This window comes from Metarhizium album, assembly GCF_000804445.1.
Source record: "Metarhizium album ARSEF 1941 chromosome Unknown scaffold_21, whole genome shotgun sequence".
Classification (NCBI taxonomy): Eukaryota; Fungi; Ascomycota; class Sordariomycetes; order Hypocreales; family Clavicipitaceae; genus Metarhizium; species Metarhizium album.
The window spans coordinates 168677-189218 of NW_024467595.1; the positions used below are offsets into that span (position 1 = coordinate 168677).

General features: G+C 56.1%; 9 protein-coding genes across 9 annotated transcripts; 4 read left to right on the plus strand and 5 right to left on the minus strand.

Annotated features, from left to right (window-relative positions):
* Positions 1-662: 662 nt before the first annotated feature.
* On the plus strand, positions 663-1835 carry MAM_06475 (CRAL/TRIO domain-containing protein; the record flags this gene model as incomplete). The annotated part of the gene is made up of 2 exons (XM_040825273.1): positions 663-1338; positions 1435-1835. The coding sequence occupies 2 exons, from the start codon at positions 663-665 to the stop codon at positions 1833-1835; spliced, it is 1077 nt and encodes a 358-aa protein (XP_040676700.1).
* A 599-nt stretch (positions 1836-2434) lies between these two features.
* MAM_06476 (TRAPP I complex, Trs31) lies at positions 2435-3394 on the plus strand (the record flags this gene model as incomplete). The annotated part of the gene is made up of 2 exons (XM_040825274.1): positions 2435-2799; positions 2953-3394. 2 exons carry the CDS (start codon positions 2435-2437, stop codon positions 3392-3394), a joined length of 807 nt encoding a protein of 268 aa, XP_040676701.1.
* A 321-nt stretch (positions 3395-3715) lies between these two features.
* On the minus strand, positions 3716-4108 carry MAM_06477 (Protein kinase; the record flags this gene model as incomplete). The annotated part of the gene is made up of 2 exons (XM_040825275.1): positions 3716-4006; positions 4106-4108. The coding sequence occupies 2 exons, from the start codon at positions 4106-4108 to the stop codon at positions 3716-3718; spliced, it is 294 nt and encodes a 97-aa protein (XP_040676702.1).
* An 827-nt stretch (positions 4109-4935) lies between these two features.
* On the minus strand, positions 4936-6494 carry MAM_06478 (mevalonate kinase; the record flags this gene model as incomplete). Its single annotated transcript, XM_040825276.1, has 2 exons — positions 4936-6216; positions 6303-6494. 2 exons carry the CDS (start codon positions 6492-6494, stop codon positions 4936-4938), a joined length of 1473 nt encoding a protein of 490 aa, XP_040676703.1.
* Positions 6495-9008: 2514 nt separating this feature from the next.
* Positions 9009-9367, minus strand: MAM_06479 (uncharacterized protein; the record flags this gene model as incomplete). The annotated part of the gene is made up of 2 exons (XM_040825277.1): positions 9009-9229; positions 9310-9367. The coding sequence occupies 2 exons, from the start codon at positions 9365-9367 to the stop codon at positions 9009-9011; spliced, it is 279 nt and encodes a 92-aa protein (XP_040676704.1).
* Positions 9368-11147: 1780 nt separating this feature from the next.
* Positions 11148-13100, minus strand: MAM_06480 (glutamyl-tRNA synthetase; the record flags this gene model as incomplete). The annotated part of the gene is made up of 2 exons (XM_040825278.1): positions 11148-12675; positions 12733-13100. The coding sequence occupies 2 exons, from the start codon at positions 13098-13100 to the stop codon at positions 11148-11150; spliced, it is 1896 nt and encodes a 631-aa protein (XP_040676705.1).
* Positions 13101-13469: 369 nt separating this feature from the next.
* MAM_06481 (60S ribosomal protein L1) lies at positions 13470-14398 on the plus strand (the record flags this gene model as incomplete). Its single annotated transcript, XM_040825279.1, has 2 exons — positions 13470-13672; positions 13735-14398. The coding sequence occupies 2 exons, from the start codon at positions 13470-13472 to the stop codon at positions 14396-14398; spliced, it is 867 nt and encodes a 288-aa protein (XP_040676706.1).
* Positions 14399-14579: 181 nt separating this feature from the next.
* Positions 14580-15470, minus strand: MAM_06482 (COG complex component 2; the record flags this gene model as incomplete). The annotated part of the gene is made up of 1 exon (XM_040825280.1): positions 14580-15470. The coding sequence occupies one exon, from the start codon at positions 15468-15470 to the stop codon at positions 14580-14582; it is 891 nt and encodes a 296-aa protein (XP_040676707.1).
* A 1568-nt stretch (positions 15471-17038) lies between these two features.
* MAM_06483 (bZIP transcription factor HapX) lies at positions 17039-18961 on the plus strand (the record flags this gene model as incomplete). Its single annotated transcript, XM_040825281.1, has 1 exon — positions 17039-18961. The coding sequence occupies one exon, from the start codon at positions 17039-17041 to the stop codon at positions 18959-18961; it is 1923 nt and encodes a 640-aa protein (XP_040676708.1).
* Between the last annotated feature and the right edge of the window lie 1581 nt (positions 18962-20542).

Sequence of the window (20542 nt, forward strand, 5' to 3'; positions counted from 1 at the left end):
GGTAATGGCCAAAAGATGGCGCCCAGCATGATGACGAGAAGCTCCTGTGGACAGGCAAACGAAAATAGTACCATCGTCGTCGTTGAAGTGAGCATTGACGACTATGCTGCAGGATACAGAGTACCGAGTAGTCAATTATTTGGCATGAACCGTACCACCAAAGTTGCAGTGTAGGCTGTTATCTCTCTCTTTCTCCTTCACAATCAATCTATTTGTGCAAGTGCTAACATGAATCATGAACGTTGAGGTCGCGTTCCACGCCCCGTCGGCGACAATTGCGCCAAGCCCCACCACTCATGTGTATTCTGACCAGTCAAGAACGGGAAGAACCCCTGGCGGGACCCCTTGGCGCTTAATAAGGTAACGGCGCACTAGTACCAGTTGGGTTGTCAGCTCTCAAATAACTTGGACTTGTCACTCTTTTTATCCCCAACATCCTGCCGCATCTGATAAAAGCTCCTCCTTTCCACGGAGCGGATAGACGGGAGTTTCCTACCTGACGCAGAGGAAGTCGCGGTCCCGAAAGACTACAGTCTCCAGACTTTGGGTGACGCACGCACACATCTCAATTGCAGACAGACCCGCAGATTGACAGACACTCGGGGAGGTGGGGGGAGACGAAGACGAAAGTCGACGAGATTCCCTTGGCGAGAAACACCACCATGGCATCGCAGGAAGCGCCCGTGGTGACGGCGGCGGCGGCGGCGGCGGAACCGCTCAAGGTTCCCCTCGAGGCACCGACGCCCGAGAGCACGCCGGAGCCCCGTCCGGATCTCACACCCGACCAGCAGGCCAAGTACACGACGCTGCTCGAACGGGCGAGGGCCATCAGCGAGGTCAAGTGCACCAGCAAGGGCAAGCACTCGGGCCCCCTGGCGGAGCACGAGCGCGCCTGGCTCACACGCGAGTGCATCCTGCGCTACCTCCGGGCGACGGACTGGGCCGTCGAGCTGTCGGAGCAGCGGCTACGCGACACGCTCGCCTGGCGGCGCGAGTACGGCCTCGACGGCTTCACGCCCGAGTACATCTCGCCGGAGCAGGAGACGGGCAAGCAAGTCATCCTGGGCTTCGACCGGCACGCCCGGCCGTGCCAGTACCTCAACCCGGGGCGGCAGAACACCGACCCCAGCCCCCGCCAGATCCATCACCTGTTCTACATGGTCGAGCGCGTCACCGACATGATGCCCCCCGGCGTCGAGAAGCTCAACCTCATGATCAACTTCAAGCCCAGCGCGAAGCGGCAGAACACGTCCGTGCCCGTGTCGACGGCCAGGGAGGTGCTGCATATCTTGCAGAGCCACTATCCCGAGCGGCTGGGCAAGGCGCTCATCATCAACGGTGAGGATCCCAAGCCTCTTCCTTTTCTTGTTTCAAAAAAAAAAAATGACAAAGAAATCTTTCTAACGTTTTGGTGCTCTGGTGTTTCACCCACAGTCCCTTGGTACGTGCGAGGCTTCTTCAAAATCATCCAGCCGTTCATGCATCCCGTCACGCGCGAGAAGCTCAAGTTCAACGAGGACATGAGGCGGTTTGTGCCGGCGGCGCAGCTGTGGAGCGCCGACTGGGACGGAGAACTCGACTTTGAGTACGACCACGCCGTCTACTGGCCTGCCCTGAACGACTTGTGTCGCCGCAGGCGGGACGAGAGGCTGGCCAGGTGGAGGGCCGCGGGGAGCCAAGTCGGCGAGTCGGAGTATTACCTTGGCGGCGGAACCGACGTGAGCGTCTCCGGGTTCAAGTACACCGGCGGCGGCAACGTGAGCCTTGTCGAGGAGAAGATGGCGGTGGCGGCGACGCTGGAGAGTGGAGGAGCGCATCAGGTTGTCGCCGCGTAGATCCCGGGCAGCAGGAGGAAGAAGAGGCGGATGAGGAAGTGTGTCTGCATTCTCTGTCTTTCTCTCTCTCTCTCTTTTTTTTTTTTTTTATTTACATTTTTGCCGTGGTGGTAAATCTAGGATAGCCCTGCGCCATATTTTCGTCTCGTCTGTTTTGCTTTTGTTTTCATCCTGGAATAGAGTAGCATAGTCATAGATCTTATCTTCATTCTTCGCGGCGGCTTCATATCCAATGTCGGCTTGTGCTGCTGCTGAGATGATGGTGTTCATGTCATTGACCTCGTGTGAGAGGACGAGGCGGGAAGGTAAAGAGGAAAGTACGAACATGGGAAAACCAACTCTCATTCAGGCGAGCAGCTGATGGATTGATTGGCTTTACAACCGACGGGAAAGAGCGATCCGGCTAGGCACAAGCAGCAGGCCAGCAGGCCCATGGCCGGACCGACCAGCGAGTTGGTGTGGAGGGCGAGCATGCAGACTGAGAACTTTTTCATGTTGCTTTGCCATTTCAAAAGAATCCATTTCAAGAGCCGCAACGAAAACAACTTTAAAATCGTGACTTGCGTTGACACCAAGGGGTTTGCTTGCCATATTGTAGGATGGCTACCCTGCACGCCCAGCCAAAAGCAATCGCCCCACCACGAGACATCGCCGTAGCCATCGACGACACAAGCTTCCAGTCTCCGTCGTCCAACACCAGCTGCCATGCCAACACCCTCCGCGCCAGCCCACGCACACACACGCACTCATCTACACACGCGGCCATGTCAAATCCACAACCCGCAGCCCAAGGCACAAAGGAGACGGGGCTGCGCGTGCCCGGTAATGGCAAGACCATCTACCACCGCCCACTCAACCGCACCAAGACGGCGGAGCTGAGCCAAGCGAGCTTCGCCTATCTGTTCAGCGAGATGGTCACATATGCCCAGAGAAGGGTGAAAGGCATCCAAGAACTCGAGCAGCGGTATGTACGTCCGTCCCCAAACTCACAGCCCAACCATTGCCGCCTCCCCGGAGACCCTGGGTCCAAGAACAGAGCCACATGACCAGACCCCCCCTCCGGAAAAAGGTCAAAGGCAACGGCAGCGGCAGCTAACTACGAAATACGAAAACCCAGGCTCAACGAACAAGGGCACCCCATCGGCCTTAAGCTTCTCGATCTCCTGCTCTACCGTGAGCCGCCGCGCTCGCAGCTGCGTCCCCTGAGCATCATCTCCCTGCTGCACTTCATCAAGCAGAACGTGTGGCAGCACCTGTTTGGCCGGCAGGCCGACCGGCTGGAAAAGTCCAACAACCCCGACACGCCCGACGAGTACATGATTATCGACAACGAGCCCCTCGTCAACCAGTACATCAGCGTGCCGCGCGAGATGAGCCAGCTCAACTGCGCGGCGTTTGTGGCCGGCGTCGTCGAGGGAGTCTGCGACGGGGCCGATTTCCCGGCCAGGGTGACGGCGCACACCGTCGGCGAGGGGGACATGTGGCCCGGCAAGACGGTGTTCCTGGTCAAGTTCAGGAGCGAGGTTGTTGAGCGGGAGGCGCTTCTGGACAAGAGCTGACTTGAATTCTTTCTTCCCCTGCTACCTGCGCCTCGGAGCAATGGTTACAGCGTTGGGCGTTTTTGGTGTCGGTGTTTTTGGGCTAGGTCTGGGTTCTTACACTACCGGGGAGTGATGATATCCTTTTCGTGACACGAATAGCGAACGCCGTGCTTGCATATATAAACACGCGCTGAACTGAAAACCTCATAACCACGGGGACCACGGGCGTTGCCGAACATTCTTCCACACAGCGTCTTTGCATTCATGTCCGTCCTCCAGCGGCGACCCCCAGGCACCCAGCACCCAGCACCCGACCGCCACGACGGACGGCATCTGGACCTATCTTGGCATGCCGTTGGCACTCGCGCCCTTGGGCGGTCCCTTCGTCATCAGCTCCCCCAGGCCCAGATCCTTCCACGCCGCCCCCCTCACCTCCCTCGTCGCGCGCGTGATCCCAAACGCGGCATGCTGATCGGGCACCACGTCGTCCTCGTCCTCCGGGTTCAGCGGCTGGTGCTGCAGCGGCACAAAGATGTCGTCCGCCGGCAGCTTGTCCTTGCAGAAGTCCTCAAAGAGGTCCGCGTCGGAGGCGTTGGACATGTGCACGTACGTGAAGGACGAGTCTTTGTTCTACGCGCACGCGTGTCAGTCACGTCACGGACTCGTGGCGCTCTTGCCCCCGGAAGCACGTTGCTGTGCGGGTGCGGGCGCGGCCATTGACAGACGCACCATGTTTTGAGACTCGTGGCTTTGCGGGTTTGAATATGGTTCGGGCCGCGCTTCGCTTTCGCTTTCGCTTTCGCTCTTGGGTTGAGTAGTTGACGTTGCTGGTGGCGGGGTGGTGACGAGTGACGTTGTCTTGTTTGGCGGGGGTCGATGGAGCTGGAGCTGTCACGACTCACGCCTCGCAAGTTCGAGGCTCAAGTGGGCGGGGCAATGGCGCAACAGAGAAGAGCTCCAAGCTCGACGTGAGCACTGCGCACTTGCTCGACCGGATTCACCACCGGGCTTCCATCCTCGTCGGTTTGGTGTGGGATGAAGAGGCCGTCCGCTCCGGCAAGCGAATTCCCCAAAGTCGTGACGTAGACATCTACCTGGGCCCGCGACAGACACTATCTTACTGGCTTTTTACTACGAGACTGGATGGACATCTGTCTAGATGACTCGAAGACGATACAAATGAGACGAACCATGGTGAATGACAATCGAAAGCTGGCTCCGTTGCACAAGATGCAAAAGAACAGATACAGCTTGTCCGGTCGTGCTCCAAGCGAGCAGTCACCACCCACCCGTCCATTCCACCAGATTAATTCATCCTCATTACCATTTTTGCCCGACAAATAGCGAAAATGCACACCGCTCTGAAACAATCCCTCGGGCACGCCAAGCCTAATCACTAGAGACGTGAATGGCTTGTGAAGATAGGTCCTCCAGGGAAACGAATGTAGACACAACGAGACGCTCGTCCAACATGATACAAAAGCCACTGCATCACCGAGTTCATGAGCCGGCCGCGCTTTTCTTTCCGACATTTCGCCTTGTTTCGTTGAGTACCCTCTTCAAAGGCTTTCCACACGCCAGAATTTCCACCCTTCTCGTTCGCCGCCGTCTCCATGAACGCCAACGAGCTTCTCGACTCCTTCGGTGCCTTCCGCATTGAGGAACTTCTCCAAGTCGATTTCCATGCCGCCCTCCTCATCTTCCTTGGTGCCGTTTTTCAGAATGGCGGGCCACAAAACTCCGACGCCGTCGCCACCAAGCGTCGCCTGAAACTTTGCAAAGTTGTCCCTGTCTAGTCGTTCCTCGAGCTTGTCAAGCTTTTCTCTTGAGACACCGGGCCGCAAGAGTGTGATCGAACAACCGCCGCCGCCGGCTCCAGTGAGCTTCGTCCAGCCGATGCCCTCGTGATCCACCAATTCGCGCACCCGTTCCAGTCGAGGGTGCGAAACACCGAGCGAGACCAGCAGGCCGTGGTTGATGGTCATAAGCTCGCCGACCTTTGCGAGACTTTCTTCTTCTTTCTCATCAAACTTGTCATCGGCAATGAGCTCAGTCGCAGAGCTAGCCACTTTGTCCATTGCGTCCAGAATCGATGCCACTATCTTGGGTCGCATTCTATTCAGTTCCCCCACCTTGGCGACCTCGTGGGCCGTTGACTTGGGCTGCTTGGTGTCGACGAGCAGTAGTGGCAGTTCGGGAAAGTCCCAAAACGGCTTCACAACAGGCGGCTTTTTGTAATCTAATCTCTGGAACACAACAGCCTTGCCTTGGGTGGCCACAGTATTATCTACCCCTGAGGGATTGCCATGGATGCACATCTCGTATACAAAGGCCCACCTGTTGATGCGCTCCATCTGCAGACGAGCCTCCTCAGGTGGCTGATCGGGGTGAGGTCCAGACAGCGTCCTCAATTGGATGAGCAGGGCAGCGGACACGCATACCGCAATGGAGGCACTGCTCCCCAAGCCTGCGCCAATTGGTATTGTAGATCGCAAGGTGTAAAGGCAGCCGGGGAACGAGGGTGAGCCGAGCGAGAGAAACAGGTAGAGAAAAGCAAATGCGCCATTTCTGTGGACTCGACGGACGTCCTCTGGGCTACCTGGGGAGACGTCGACGTGAGGCTCGAGGGCGGCGATGAGATCAGGGTCGAGTTCGGTGACGAGAGAGTAATACGACTTCTTTTTGGAAGGCTGCTGAAAGGCATCCCAGGGAAGCTCGTCGATGTTCCATGTGTGCACGAGGTCGACATCGGTGAAACGCAGCGAAACTGTTCTCTTGGACTTGGAGAGGGTGGTGACGTGGAGATAGGACCGTAGCGAAATGGCAGCAGCAATGGCGGCCTGAAACGACGAGTGACAGTCAGCACATGCAGCTGGAAGCGTTGCTCGAGTATTGCATCACACCATCAAGGCCGTTTGAGATTCACCTTTCCGTAGACGACAGAATGCTCCCCAAAGACGATGACCTTGCCCGGGGCAGACACCATAAAGGCGGGAGCCATGGGACTGGACTGCTTCCGGTCTGGCTTTATGCGGTGTACGAGAGGCCCATCGCCATTGACACAGGGCATGCCATTGCCTCGGCTGTTGGTGCCATTGCCGGGCGCACCGTTGAACATTTCGGAAGCTCGTCGTCAGTCTCGTGGTGGTTGAAGCAGGGATGGGGCAGCCGGGACCCGGACTGAAGACAGTCGATGGGGCGGGCGTGTCACGGAGGCGAGGAGAGGGAAACGAGGTTGGCGTTGGGACGGATGCCCGCAGTGAGAGCTATTTACTCGTTGGCTGCCCGTCTCTTGTTATTTTCTGCTCCTTCTTCTTGGAGATTCTAGACGGATGCAGGTCGTGCACGACTGTCACCTACTCCAGGCTGGCCGGAGTGGCCCATGGTGCTGGGATTGGCCCTGCTGGGGCCGAGAAATGGGGCCGCGGCGCTGCTGCACGGGTTTCCAGGTCGCTTACGGAGTACGGAGTAAGTTACTACGTACGTGCTTTTGAGTGTACAAGCATGTACGCACTGTGCGGAGCACTCCACACAAAGGCCTTCGGAATGTCTTCTTTGCATGACGGAACGACGGAAACAACCTGAGCCAAGCTGCAAAGTCGGAGCGCCAGAGTCTGGCGGACATGGAATGGAGTCTTGGCCATGTCCGGTTCCCAATGGGGGTGGAACATTGATGAGCGCATCCGCGCAGGTTGCTCCGAAGTCGAACAGTCGCCAGCCGTCAAGGATGTCGATGTGAAGATATGGTCGGCTCGGCTAACTGACGAAGCACGACACAAGCACAACGAAACATGGCCAACCCAGGCTACTACGTCGTCGACCAAGCTTGCTCTCCAGTCGTTGGTTCAGGTGCTCGTCGGCAGCAGATGCCGCCATGGCGCCGTACTCTGTCCTGATGCATGCTCGAGTCCCAACCACCATCAAGACCTGAAATGGAATCACCACCTTCACCTCTGTCGACATCCAACAACAGCGGCCTGTCATTCGCCATCAACTCGGCCAACTTTCCAGCGACAGGGGGCCCAGACCATGTACGTACATGCTGTACGTCTCCACGTCGGTAGGTTCTCACGCATCTTGTCAGCCGAACTTTTGATGAGCTTACAAGTAATAACTTGGCAGGTTCCGTCTTCATTCTTCCACACAAGAATCCTCCTCTCGCGCTGCCAAAAGTTCCTGGTCTCGTGGCTGCGAGAGCGTAGGAGCCCGTGAGACACCTGGGACGGGCGGGAGTGAGCCACGGCTTTCGTGTCATTTTCTGTTGCTTTGCAGCCACGCCTGCTTTCTCCAATGGAGCATTCGACGGCGACGACGGCTGCTGTCTAACGTCTTTGTTCTTCTTGCCCTTTCTTTCTCGCAGCTTTTACCTACCGTACCCTCCGCTTGACCGTCTTGCTAACACGATACGGCGTACTGCGATCTCGCTGGCTGCCAAAGCCTCTGTGATGAGCAGATATCGTTTCCCATCAGCCAACTCATCCAAGTTGAGGTGCCTGTATGGTATGGACTGCGGCCCAGCACCAGATTTGCCCACAAGCTGCCCCCAAAGTACTGGTCGCCAAAGAAGGGCACAATCATGCGTCGTCTTGATCCAGCTCTACCCAATTTCTAGAGACGAGAGCCCGAATACCTGCCCGTTTAACGGCATCAAAGATCATCTTTGTGAAGGCATTCGCATTTTCCAACACGAAAGTCCCGAGTTCTATATATCGCACATGGGGCCCAGAAAGTAGACCCGGCGTCCGGGCACGGCTTCTGCACGCGGAAGTCGTCAATCGGGTCGCGTAAGCCCTGCCACGTCATTGTTTCAACAAGGGGGTAGCACGTAAAGTTTGTGTACCCTCTCTCACTCCTTGGCTTCCTGCCTCCCTTGATAGTGGCCAAGAGGCGAGGAAATACCCGAGTTGGCGTGTGGGTAAAGGTGAAGACCAAATAGAGTGGAATCCTAGGGCGCAGTGGATGTGTGCAAAGCTGGGCGAGTGATTGCATCTGCAATAAGGATATCTCGTCTCCCTCCAGGGTACCGCTTCAAGACTTGTCTCTACGTCCTCGGTGGCGTGTATGCAGGCTCACCAGAACCCGTCAAACATACCGGCCACTGCTGCTCGACGCCTTCCGATTGGCAGCGGTTCTCAACGTCTGAAAAGTCGGGATCATACAGGGTCGCCTCCCATCGAGAAAAATCCCCAATCCGACCCGATGTACAATCTCTCGGAAGGCCGGGTGCGTGACGGCGCGACGCGGTGGTGGTGAATTCTTCTTTGGGGACTTGCCTATTTGCGAGACCGGCTGGACATCGCCGCAGGAGCCTACTACCATGATGACAATATCGAGCCTTTCAGAGCCGCCTCAGCTTGATTTGTGACACGCGACGATGGAGGGGAGAGAACCATGAAGAGCTGAAGGGGCCTCGCCGTTCATTCACCATCTTGATATATATACATAGCTAGCTTTCGTTGCGTTCCCCCCCCCCAAAGGGCCGTCTCTCTGAGGTCTTTGTTCACGATGGCCTCGACCAAGTCACACTCACGTTGCTGGAGCTCTGGCACTGTTGCAAGCAGCAAAACGACAAACCAAGCAGAGATTTTCTTTGCCCGACAGATCCAACCTCAGTTCTCCCAGCATCCGTCTTCTACGCCAAACCAATAATGCGAATTGCGGCCAGTGCCGCACGCCTGTGGTTGGCCTTGAACCACCTCCCCGAGTCCGAGTCGCCGCCGAACCGAGTCTCGATGCAGTACCCGGGCTCAAAGGCGTGCCTGTGATTCCACCACTTGAGCGGCTGTGCGTACCAGTCGTTGGGGTTCTCCTCCCAGACTTCGCCATCTTGACGTCTTGGCCGTTGCGCGGGAACTGCGGGCAGTCCGTGGCCAGTACGTCGTCGGTTGAGCTGATGTAGCCCAGGAACTCGACTCTCTCGGGCTTTTGCTCACGCTCATCGCCCTCGCCGTGTCCAGGAATCTCCTTGTATCCGGGGACCTCGTCCGCCATGTTGTTCATGGGATACTGCTACTGCTACTGCTGCTGCTGCTGCTGCTGCTGCTGGATGCTGCGACGACTTGGCAACGTGACGAACGAAGGGCGCCAGTGTGGACTCACGCTGTGGCCAGGCGGAGCAGAGTCGCGACGGCGGCGAGCGTTGTCGTCTTTACGTGCCGTAAGCAAATGGACGAGATGACAGAAATGAGCTTTGTAACATGGCCGAGTCGGAAAGTATCCTGGGCACTTTATATAGCGAGGGGAAGGCAGAGGCGGCAGAGTCTCAGACTTGACTGCTCACGTTTGCCCCGACGTACGTACATTGTTGTCCCAGTCGGCCGGTTTCCGAGGCATCTAGAAGCAAAGTACCGACCTCAGCTCAGCTGCTTCGCATCTTTCAAGTGAGACTTGTACCGGGTCCCCCGTGCTGGCTGTCCGGCATGCCTCGGACACTCGCAATCGCAAATTCCCACATGTGGCGGCGGCGTTGTGTCCTTCTCCCATCGACTGGGGACAGTAGCTCGCTACATGACTTGACGACCGTGAACAAGAATGTTCTGCGGAGCATCCTGGCTGTGCTGATGATGTCTGTATATACGCAGTACGCAGGAACGTACGCCGTCTCCGAATAGATCCCGAGGCCTGTCACGGTCTCCTGGACGCGTCCTGAGTCAATCGCTGAAGGAAACGCGCTCGGATTACGCAAGGAAAGAACTGCGCCCCTGCCGTGACTCGGTCTTGATTCCGTCGGCAAGAAGAACGATTTTAAAAACCGCCGAGTGAGTCGTCACACCAACCCTAACCCTTGCACAACCTCGACAATGCCGTTCCCTCCCCATGGAGCGACGCTATCCCATTTATTGTCATCTTCAAAGAAATACACAATACACTAGGAAAGCCAGGCCTAAAGCAGCGGCTGATGTCAACGACAGAGACGGAGTCGTTTCCTCACCCGGCACGGAAGGCCTTCGCAGTCGTCCACTGCCCAAGACCTCAACCAAGGGCACATGTAACTTTAACAGCATCAAGAAGAAGAATGCTGATGCAAAGAAAATAGAGTCAACGACTGGTGGACATGGCTGGTGACGTTTTTGACCATCCTACCCGAGCATTTGAGTTTCGCGCGGGAAGCTGGGCTCTCGGCGGTTTTGTCGTCAGGGTACGCTAACAACTCTGGCTTGCCGATTACCAGCGCCAGGGTGAAACCATTATTACGCTCCGAGATTGTGCCCAACGGCAGCTGAATTGGTCCTATTTTGTACTGTGTTCAAGCCAGCCAGCTCGGAGCGGGGGCAACAGCCATGTCACGTCGCATCTGTGAATGCAAGCCGGTCTTGGGGCATGGCGAACTGAACTATGCGTGGCATGGCCCCCTCGCGGACCGCAAAACGTGCCGTGTGGCTCATCAACATGTTGACCATGGGGGCTGACCGTCAGACCGGGCCACGAGATTGTCATTTCAGTCGAGTTTGTTGAGCCCCTGGATGGCGTGGTGCCGCATCACGCGGCTCATCTTGACCGAATGACATAGAGTTCGGAAATGACACGAACCACGGTTGAGACAGACGTAGAGTGGGTAGCGAGGCCTGGGCGCGATTCGCGCCATTCACTTGGCCGGACCGACTGAAGCCCAAACCATGGGGTGTATTCGTTACTCGCCAACTTGACTGTACTTTGTGGCATGGACGTCTCTGCGAGGCGGGGGCAGAGGATGTACGTAGTCTGGTTCGACACTCAATATGCTTTGATTCACGTCTCTCTGTGCACTTTCTGATTCGATGCTATCCAACCTTTACTTGCTTCCCGTCTTACCCGTAGGGATGTAGAACAACACAACCCTCTTGCCCTTGAGACCAGCCTCGCCGGGAGCCCAGTCATCCAGACCCTTGTCTACTCTGTAGAAGCCGCGTCGCTCAAGCTGAATGATGTCGTCCTTCTTCAACTTTCCGACGCCACCGTCGCAGATGGCATCTACAAGGCTGAAGGTGTCGGGGTTCAGGAAGTCCTCGACGTTGTCGTCCTCCTCGAGCTTGTCCTTGGTGATGAGGTAGTCAAAGTCCCACAGCTCGGCGAGCACCGGCTCAAGACCCTCCGCAGAGAGCCAGGTAATCTTCTTGTCAGTGGCCTTGAAGTCACCCTTGAGGTTGAGCTCCATGGTCATGGTCTTGATGGGGTCCTCGGAAGGTGTCTCGCGGACAAAAGCGTTGCCCCAGCCCATGAGCGTAATCTCCTCGCCTGGCTTGAAGCTCTTGGCGTCTTCCTGGTCAAGGTATATCTCAGGGGAGTACACAACATCCTTCATGCCCACGTCGGGGTTCTTGGGGTGCTTGGGTCGCTTTTCAGTGACGACGCCCGAGGGAACCTCGGCACCGGTGAGCTTCACCTTGACTGTGTTGGCTCGGAGGAGGGCAGTGTGGCGAGCAACGACAGGGTCAATCTCCTTCTTGTTTGCCGCCCAGAAGCTGGTCCAGTCCATGGTTACGACGTTACGGCTGGGGCCTTGGCGGATGATGAAGTCCCGCAGGGCAGCAACGGTCATGCCACGACGACGAACGCCGCGGATCGTGGGCATTCTGGGATCATCCCAGCCCCAGACCTTGCCAGTGTCGACGAGCTTGGCCAGCTTGCGCTTGGACAGGAACGTCTTGATGAAATTGATTCGCGAAAAGTCCCACATGTGAACCTGTCGCAGGCCCAACGTATCCAGGAACCACTGGTACTGGGGATTGCGATCAGTGTACTCTGTAGATCGCAGAGCGTGGGTGACGCCCTCGTAGCTATCGACGACGGGACATGCAAGATCATACATGGGGTAGATGTTCCACTTGCGCCCGGTTCGATGGTGGGCATTCTCGATGTTGCATCGGTAAATGACGGGGTCCCGCATGGCCTTGTTGGGGTCATCAGCTGAGATCTTGGCGCGAATGCAGTGAGCCAGGCCTTCCCCGGAGGCCTTCTTCATCTCCTCGAATATGCGCAGGTTCTCCTCGACGGATCGATCGCGACGTTTCGAGGGGATACCGTTCATTCGCTGGGCTCTCATGGTCTCCTGATCGGTATCATCCGCGTAGGCTTTGCCCATAGAGATGAGCTTCTTGCACGTCTCGTACAGGTACTCGAAGTAGTCGGAGGTATATGTCAGAGCGTCGGGCTTGATTCCCATGAGAGAAAGATCCTCAACGATAGCATCCTGGAACTCCTCACTCTCTTTGGCAGGGTTGGTGTCGTCGAGTCGGAGACGCATCTGACCCTTGTAGGCGACGTGGCCGAAGTAGTCGCTGAGAAGAGCTGCCTTGGCATGTCCAATGTGTAAATAGCCTCTATACTCATGTCAGCATACTTGACCTGCAAAAGTGACATGGGTAAAAGAAACATACGAAGGCTCGGGAAGGAATCGAGTCACGACGCCCTTTTCGGCATCTTGAAGGGCCAGATTGTAGTTGGCGCCACCCTTGTTCGCAATGGTCTTGCTCTTGGAAGCATCTTCTTGAAGCTCAGGGTGAGTCTGCTCAACAAAGGTGAACCATCTAGTCAAGTTAGGCAGTCCGTTTCGTCGGATAAACCCAATAGCAACCTTGTTTTCGCGCAGAGACTGCCAAATCTTCTTGTCAACATCTCCCAAGGCATACCGCTCCAAGTAAGTTCTGAGCGTCAGGTGCTTATCAAGGTCTCGCAGACGGGGTTCAATGGTGCGGAAGTCTCCAGAGAGATTGCTCGCGAGAGATTCGAGCTCCTCGTGCTTCATTTTCAATTCCCGACGTCCGAGGTAGCGAGGCGCAGTGACAGAAAGGCTGGTGCAATCGATCGTTGACGGTTCCCTGGATCAAGTCATTTTCGCTGGCGGGGTTGAGGGCAGTCTTTTGATGGAGGGGCAGGAGGGGCCTGATTGGTGGGGTGACACAGGGCCAGCCGAAAGGTACCTAGGTACTTAAGTTACGTACGGAGTAACGTACTCCACCGCGTTATCGATAATGATTCTTTTTTGGGCCTAAGTTGCCAGGCACGAAGATGACAATGTTCTTGCGCCCTGATGCCGGGTCACTATGGATCTTTCTTGGAATTTCTTCATCCAGCGCGTGAATCCATGACGGCAATGGACAAATGCTTGGCCTCAATGGCCAGGCTTAGCATCCCCCAGATGGCACGGCCATCAACAACGTCAATACCGAGATTTCTTGCACCTGCATTCATCCAGAACCGTCAGGCTTCCGTTGTCAGAATCAAAAAAGTCAAGAAGCGGCCCATCCCCAAGGATTTCAAGCGACACAACCTCGAAAAGCAGCAGTTTCTCCAGTTCTCACTGTGTGAGGCTATGCGGTATGCTGAAAGCGTTTCTTGATCAAAGTTGCAACATTTGCAAGTGCTAATTGAGCTTTCAGGGTGCTCCGCGCTGTTGAAGTCGGCCAGCCGCCTGCTTCCATCAAATATGAAGTACACATTAACCTCAAAACCGCACGTAATGGCCCCGTCGTCAAGAATAGCATACGTCTTCCGCACCCCGTTCAGAGCGATTGGCAAATTGCTGTCATATGTCCCGAAGGAAGCGACATTGCCACTGCGGCCACTGCTGCTGGCGCCGTCGCCGTAGGAGAAGAGACGCTTTTCGACGCTATTCGCAAGGAAAAGATCGACTTTGACCGCCTCATTTGCCATGAGGCTAGTGAAAAGGCCCTGAACAAGGCTGGCCTGGGAAAGATACTCGGTCCCAAGGGACTCATGCCGAGCAGAAGAATGAAGACAATTGTCAGCGACGTGACCAAGTCGATTCGTGATTCTGCTGGCGCAGCCGACTATAGAGAACGGCAGGGTGTTATCCGCATGGCTATCGGTCAGTTGGGGTACACCCCGGATCAGCTCAAGGGCAACATCACCGCATTGCTGAAGAAGATCAAGTTTGAGTGTGCTGAAGTCTCGGAGGAAGTGTCCAAAGAGGTCCACGAGGTGATTCTCAGCACTACCAATGGACCTGCTTTAAGCCTTAATGGGAAATTCAGCGATGCTGAGGGAGGGACGCAGCCAGAGGCTTTGGCGGGCGCCATGTAAAACAACTGGAATGGGGAAGAGAACGAGTATGTTGTACAATAGTCGGGTTACTGTATTGGAAATCAAACGCTTCGTATGGATTCTGATGGGAGAACCCCATATGGCCCAGCACACATCTGATGAGACACAGCGCAATGTATACCTCTGTATGCTCAGGTTTTCTGCGTTTGTAATGGCCCGATTAGCCAACTCTTAGTGCCTTGATGGCCTCTCCTTGGGCACCCAGCACGCGATATATGGCCAGATATTTGAGCACTCGATCCTGCCCTTGGATGCCAGCTCCCTTCGCTTCTTTCAGCGCATTGCCCAAATCCAGAAGTAAAGTATTCCGACACCGTGCCAGCCGCTCCTCGAGCTTCACTACAAACGGATATTTCTGGTCCAGAGACCCTTTTAATAGAACGATTTCGCCGCACGCCTTTGCCAATTGCAGCAGTTTGGCAGGCGAGCTATCCAACAGACCGGGCAGAGAAGCATCCTCTTCCTCCCCATCACTGCTGTCCGAATCCCACTCATTTCGACCAGCAGGAGCAGGCAGACTATCCACGGATAATCGCTCCTCGAGGGCCGATATTCTATCGTCCAACTCAAGCATCTTTCTCCCTTGTTCGATATCTAAGCGTACAAGACGCAGCTCATTGTTCAAGCTTCTCGCCTCATCTCTCCTCTCGGCCACTTTGACTTTGACCTCCTCGACAGCTCGTCGGAACCCCATCAAAGCCACTTTTACGTCTTGGACCTTTTCATCGCCGCCTTTCAGTTCAGAGCCTAGCGACAAGAAGGCAGTATAGTTGGCGTTTACGAGCTCAACAAGTTCCGAGCTGATGGTTGAACTGCGATCACGGAGGTCGGAGCGGAGATCCTCGAGGGTCTGATGGCGATGAGGGAGGCTAGAGAGATATGCGGCGGGGTCAAAGTCTGGAACGAGAAAGTCGGATCGCGGCAGGGCCGCCGGGAAGGGTAGAGGAGCGTCATCGTCGGGGTCGATGTCTGAGGAGTCGGAGGGGAGATTGTACGACGTTGACGCGGATCGGGTGCGGCGCTGGTGGGAAGGAATTGCGAGGCTAGACATGTTGAATCCTGAGCGCGGTAATGGCGAGAAGAGTTCAGCGCGATTCTACATCCCTGGGAAAATGCGCCGACACCCAGCAAAAGGGAAGGGAATCACCTCACAGGAGCCCACTTACCCGTTGCCGCCCGTCGCATTGCTGCATAACCCCGCTATTTGCATGAGTCGCGGACCTCGATCCAAACAATGGACTGGACCGGTCTGGCAAGGAATTACGTTAGGGATCGGCCCAGCGTTGACCGACACACATCCGAAAATTATTACTCCCTTGAGAAAGGCCAGTCAGTGACCATGGGGAGATTCGCTGGGGGAGCTCGGCTACCCGCGCTCCCGGTCGTCCGGGATTCGAATTGCTTGGCCCCAGTCATCGCCTGGTGGTGTTGGGCCAAAAGGTAAGTCATGAGTAGCTCCGAGGTAAAAAAAAAAAAAAGACCTCAGGTTCACGAATATTTCGGTGTGTCACGAGAGTATTTTCTCCACAGTGGCGTGAAGACTAAGTGAATTCAGGAGTAGTGGACATGCAGGTCATGGTCTAGAGTTCGGATGCTAGTCAGTCGAAGAAACCGAAGCGATTGTGGTATGCTCCGTCCCTTGAGAACCTGAAAGAGGACTTTAGAAACAATTCACTACACCGGTTGGATTCCGCGCAGCAGAAAACGAAAAAGTACGGAGGACTATAGTCACCATAGAGTCGCAACAAAAGCCCTCCAAAAGTAAGATCAGTCGGAATTCGTTCCTCAAGCCAACCTGTATGTCGGCACATGCTAAGTCGGGCCCAAGCAAGCGTTGTGGAGTGAGACACAGACCAACAGAGGCCAGGGCGAGGGAATTTTATCAATCAATCTTATCAATCGATCAGTGGCCCACTCTTCTCGTCTCGTAGAATTGGCACACTCACCTCGTCACCCAACACCGCCTGCTTCTTCCTTCAAATAGACCCGCGGCTGCTCATTTTGCGAGCGCACGAACCGCCGAGGGTTTTCCGGTCCTTTTACTCCTCCTCACACTTGTCATCCTCTTCAACCCACCGCTTCGTTTTGATGGTTGTCCCCTTCCCAGCTGCACCGTATCCATCATCTCTTCAATTGCAAAAAGTCCATGCGGATCATTCCGAGCCGGAATTTACGCCTGTCAATTGCGGGCATCTAATTTGCTGGCTTTTCGTCCCTTACCTTGTTGGCTACCTGCGCGCGTCGATTTGCCGCACTGGTGTGCGCTGAGACTCCGAGGGTCGCAGCGCCGCTACATCGAGCGCAAACCTGCTCAAACAGGGCGAGACCTAGTGGCATTGCATCCTTTTCAAGCAATACGTCCACCACGTCTGATGCTTCTCAGTTGCTTCAGCGTCGGGACTCTTTTTTAAGTCACTAAACACTGGGAAAAAAACAACAAAAAAAGCCTCGCATCTCAAAGCGCTGCGGGGCCGGGATTTCTTATCTGATCTTGCACAAAATCAGGCCACTCACTCACCCGATTCGGAACTCCGAGGTATTTGTTTGCAAGCCAGCCAATCAGAACACGGCACCAGTTAACCACCGCATCCACCGCAACGGCATCTCGGTTCCGTCACCATGCCTGCACCGTCCACTTCCGCACCTCCTGCTCTCTCACCTTCATCCCAAAGTAAAGCCGGAGCCGTCGCAGATGCGAGCAACCAGAGGCGGATAGCGTCTCGACCCTCGTCAAGGGTTGATGAAAAGCCAGCTGTCGGCTCCTCCGCCGCTGCATCCGGTGCGTTTGGCCCGCCCTCTCGAGCGCCGCTTCCGACGAAGCAGCCAAAAGCAAACACCTCGGCGAAGACAACCGGCGGTGGTCCAGCGCCCCTGCCTCGTCTGCCGGCACCGCTCGTCGATAAAATGGCCATGGCGGCCGTCATCAGCCCTTCTCCTACCGCCGAGGCGCCCAAAATTTCCATGACCTCCAAGGAATGGGTTATCCCGCCACGTCCCAAGCCTGGCCGTAAACCAGCGACAGACACTCCTCCAACCAAGCGCAAGGCTCAGAACCGTGCCGCTCAGCGTGCTTTTCGGGAACGACGAGCTGCCCGTGTGGGAGAACTGGAAGTGCAGCTGGACGAGCAGAAGGACGCTCATCAGCAGGAGGAGGCCAAGCTCAAGGAAAAGATCCGCAATCTGGAGCTGGATGTCCAATCGTTTCGATCCAGATGCGTACTTTTGGAGAACATGCTCGATCGCGAGCGCCACGAACGCATTCGTGCCGAGACGCAGGCAGAAACACTCAAAAGAAGACATGGTGATGACTTTTTCCCATCACAAGGCATAAGCCGCGCTCGGCACTCGCCCAGTCAATCTCACCGTTTTGTCCATCAAATCCGTCACAGCCTATCCGGCGGGCGCAACGAGCACCTCTCTCCGGGGAGAAACTTTGCCATCTCCAACATCATTACTCCCCCCGAAAGCTTGGACATCAGCTCCAACAACCCAGAGGCCGACGCCGCCATCACCTGCGGCAACTGCTCACCCCAAGGCCGCTGTGCGTGTGCGGAAGAGGTTCTTGCTTCCGCGTCTGCAGGCTGCGGCAAGTGTGGCTTTGGCACTGCCTGTCAGTGCTTGGACGAAGTGACGAGCATTGCCGATGCAGGCCAGGACATGAAAAGGCCGGCGTCGCCGTCTGCCGGCTCATCCGACAGCAAGCGACAGCGTCCAGCCGCGGACGCACACGCCCTCACAGAGACGGACTTTACGGCCATGTTTTCAAGAAAGCCTGCGGCCGACAACACCACAGCCCAATCACCGTACGACCAACCCCCCTCGGCGATCCAAATGACTTTGGAAGAATCCATGCCATTCAAGGAGAGCTGCGGATTCTGCAAGGACGGCACATACTGCGTCTGCGCCGAGGACGCAGCTGGAATGGCTACCCCGGCCATGACGCCTACCGAGTCAACACAGTCTGTCTCGCACCAGACGCAGACCCCCCCTCCCTCGGAGCCCGACATCATCCAGCCCCCTCTGGCCATGGAAATGACGGCAGACGGGGCAGTCAAGCTCCCCCGCAGAATCCAAGGCAAGAAACCCGTCCACAAAGCATCGCCCTCGTCCAGGGGCGGCTGCGGCGCCAACGGACCCGGCACATGCGCTCAGTGCCAGGCAGACCCCAAGTCAGGTCTGTTCTGCCGCCTCATGAACGCAAAGTACAGCCGTGAACAGGGCTCCGATGGTGGCGGCTGCTGTGGCGGCAAAGGCGCGGGCGGAGGAGGATGCTGCAGGTCCAAGACGCAGCAGGCCCCCGAGAAAATCACCCTCCCCAGCCTGCCCAGCCTGGGGCTCAGCTGCGCAGAGGCGTACCAAACGCTGTCCAGCCACAGGAACTTTTCAAAGGCGGCCGACGACATCTCCTCGTGGCTGCCGAAACTGAAGACAACACCGCAAGGGGGCCGTATCGCGGCGGGGAGACAGGCGATAGAGGTCGAGGCGGCCAGTATAATGAGCGTTTTGAAAGAATTCGACGTACGCTTCGGAAGGGAGTGCTGAAGATGAGACGGTCATAGACCAAGGCAAGAATAAAAGGAAGACGGATACAAAGGGAAAAAAAACATATGCACTATGAACTGGTGGCATTTGGCGTTTTCTCTGGCTCGGCGTGTCACGGGGCAGCAGCACGGGCTACGGAATGGAGTTGTTCTTTTCAAGACATAGGCATTATCCTACTGTACCTATTCACAGTCTCGCCCACCACCGGTCTGGTCTCTGCTTTTCCTGACGCTGTGGGACTTGTCTCTTTTCAGTAAACCACGTCTGACTGCCTCACGGATGGTCCCGTGACCCGTCGGACGGAGTGCTCGGAGACCAGACTCCAAAATACCCGACCGTTCGTGACGTGGGACATGTACGCGGCCCAAGGGGCCAGAACCACGACCGGGGCAGCGTCTCCAGGCAGGCCACAAAAAGGCCTCCCCTGAAACCGAGCTGCCCAAGAGCTGGGGAATCGGGAAATCGGGTTCGCGGGGGCCCGGCCTGGCAGGGAGGTTTGAAAAAGGGCGGCCCAGCCCGGCCAAGATTGTGGTCACTGCCAACTGGTGAGACTTGTTGTTGTTGGTGCAACGGTTGCCTCGCAGCCGCAAGGCCAATTCGAGGGCGACAAGCAGGGCCTTGCCGCCACTCCGTACCGAGTACTCGGCACAGGAGTACTCGGCACAGGAGCACCTTCTCTCTCTCCGTCTTTCCCCCTCCCTCCCTCTCTCAAGTCTTCACAGCTCGCTCGCTCCGCCAAGGGAGACCCGCGCCTCATTTGTCCCTCGCATCCCGTCGCAGCAGCACTTTGCTCATGGAATGTGACGAGTCGACGGGAAGATCATCTCGGATCCGACGTACTCCGTACTGTCGCATTGATTCTGCAATTCACAGAATCAACAAGCGCCAGCGAGTCGCGACAACGGGCCCCAATTGCTCTCCTGCAGCCGATGCTGATGGCACAACCTTCGCTTAGGGCATTGCACGGATTGACAAGGGCCGCATACGTGAGCGCTGAGTACAGGAGGACATAAACGCAAGATGAATTTACTTTCCAGGCCTTTAGAAACATTGCTACACGGGGGACTCTGCTTCATTAGATATTGGAATAATCTCACTACACTGGTAAATGGCTTCGTATCACGCACTGGAGCCGCTCAATTGCAAAATACCATACGAGACCTTGCTTGGCCCCAGTCGTCTCGTGTCGGAAAGGGTTTGGTTCAAAACTTTGCCCGAGCCATGCTTTTGGGACATTTTTTCGCGCCAGTGATTTGGGTCCTCCATAGCCACTCATCACCATTTGACATGTGTGCCGGCGATGATGGTATTCCTGAGCAACTGAATAGTTGGATATTGGATCACGCTGCCTAGTTTGTCATCGATGGACATGCCTTTGCGTCTGGCTTCACAACCGTGATACAGTGAAAAGGCCGTGAGTGTTCGGCACGGGCGTTGCGCTCCCAAGTATACATCTACCCTCAAGAATGCAGGCAATTTGAAGGCACGCTCGTGTCCGCACATGGGGAATCGGATCAACGTGGACCGCTTGCTTGGCAAATTGACTAGACCGCAATTCAAGTGGTTAACAAGCATTAGTTA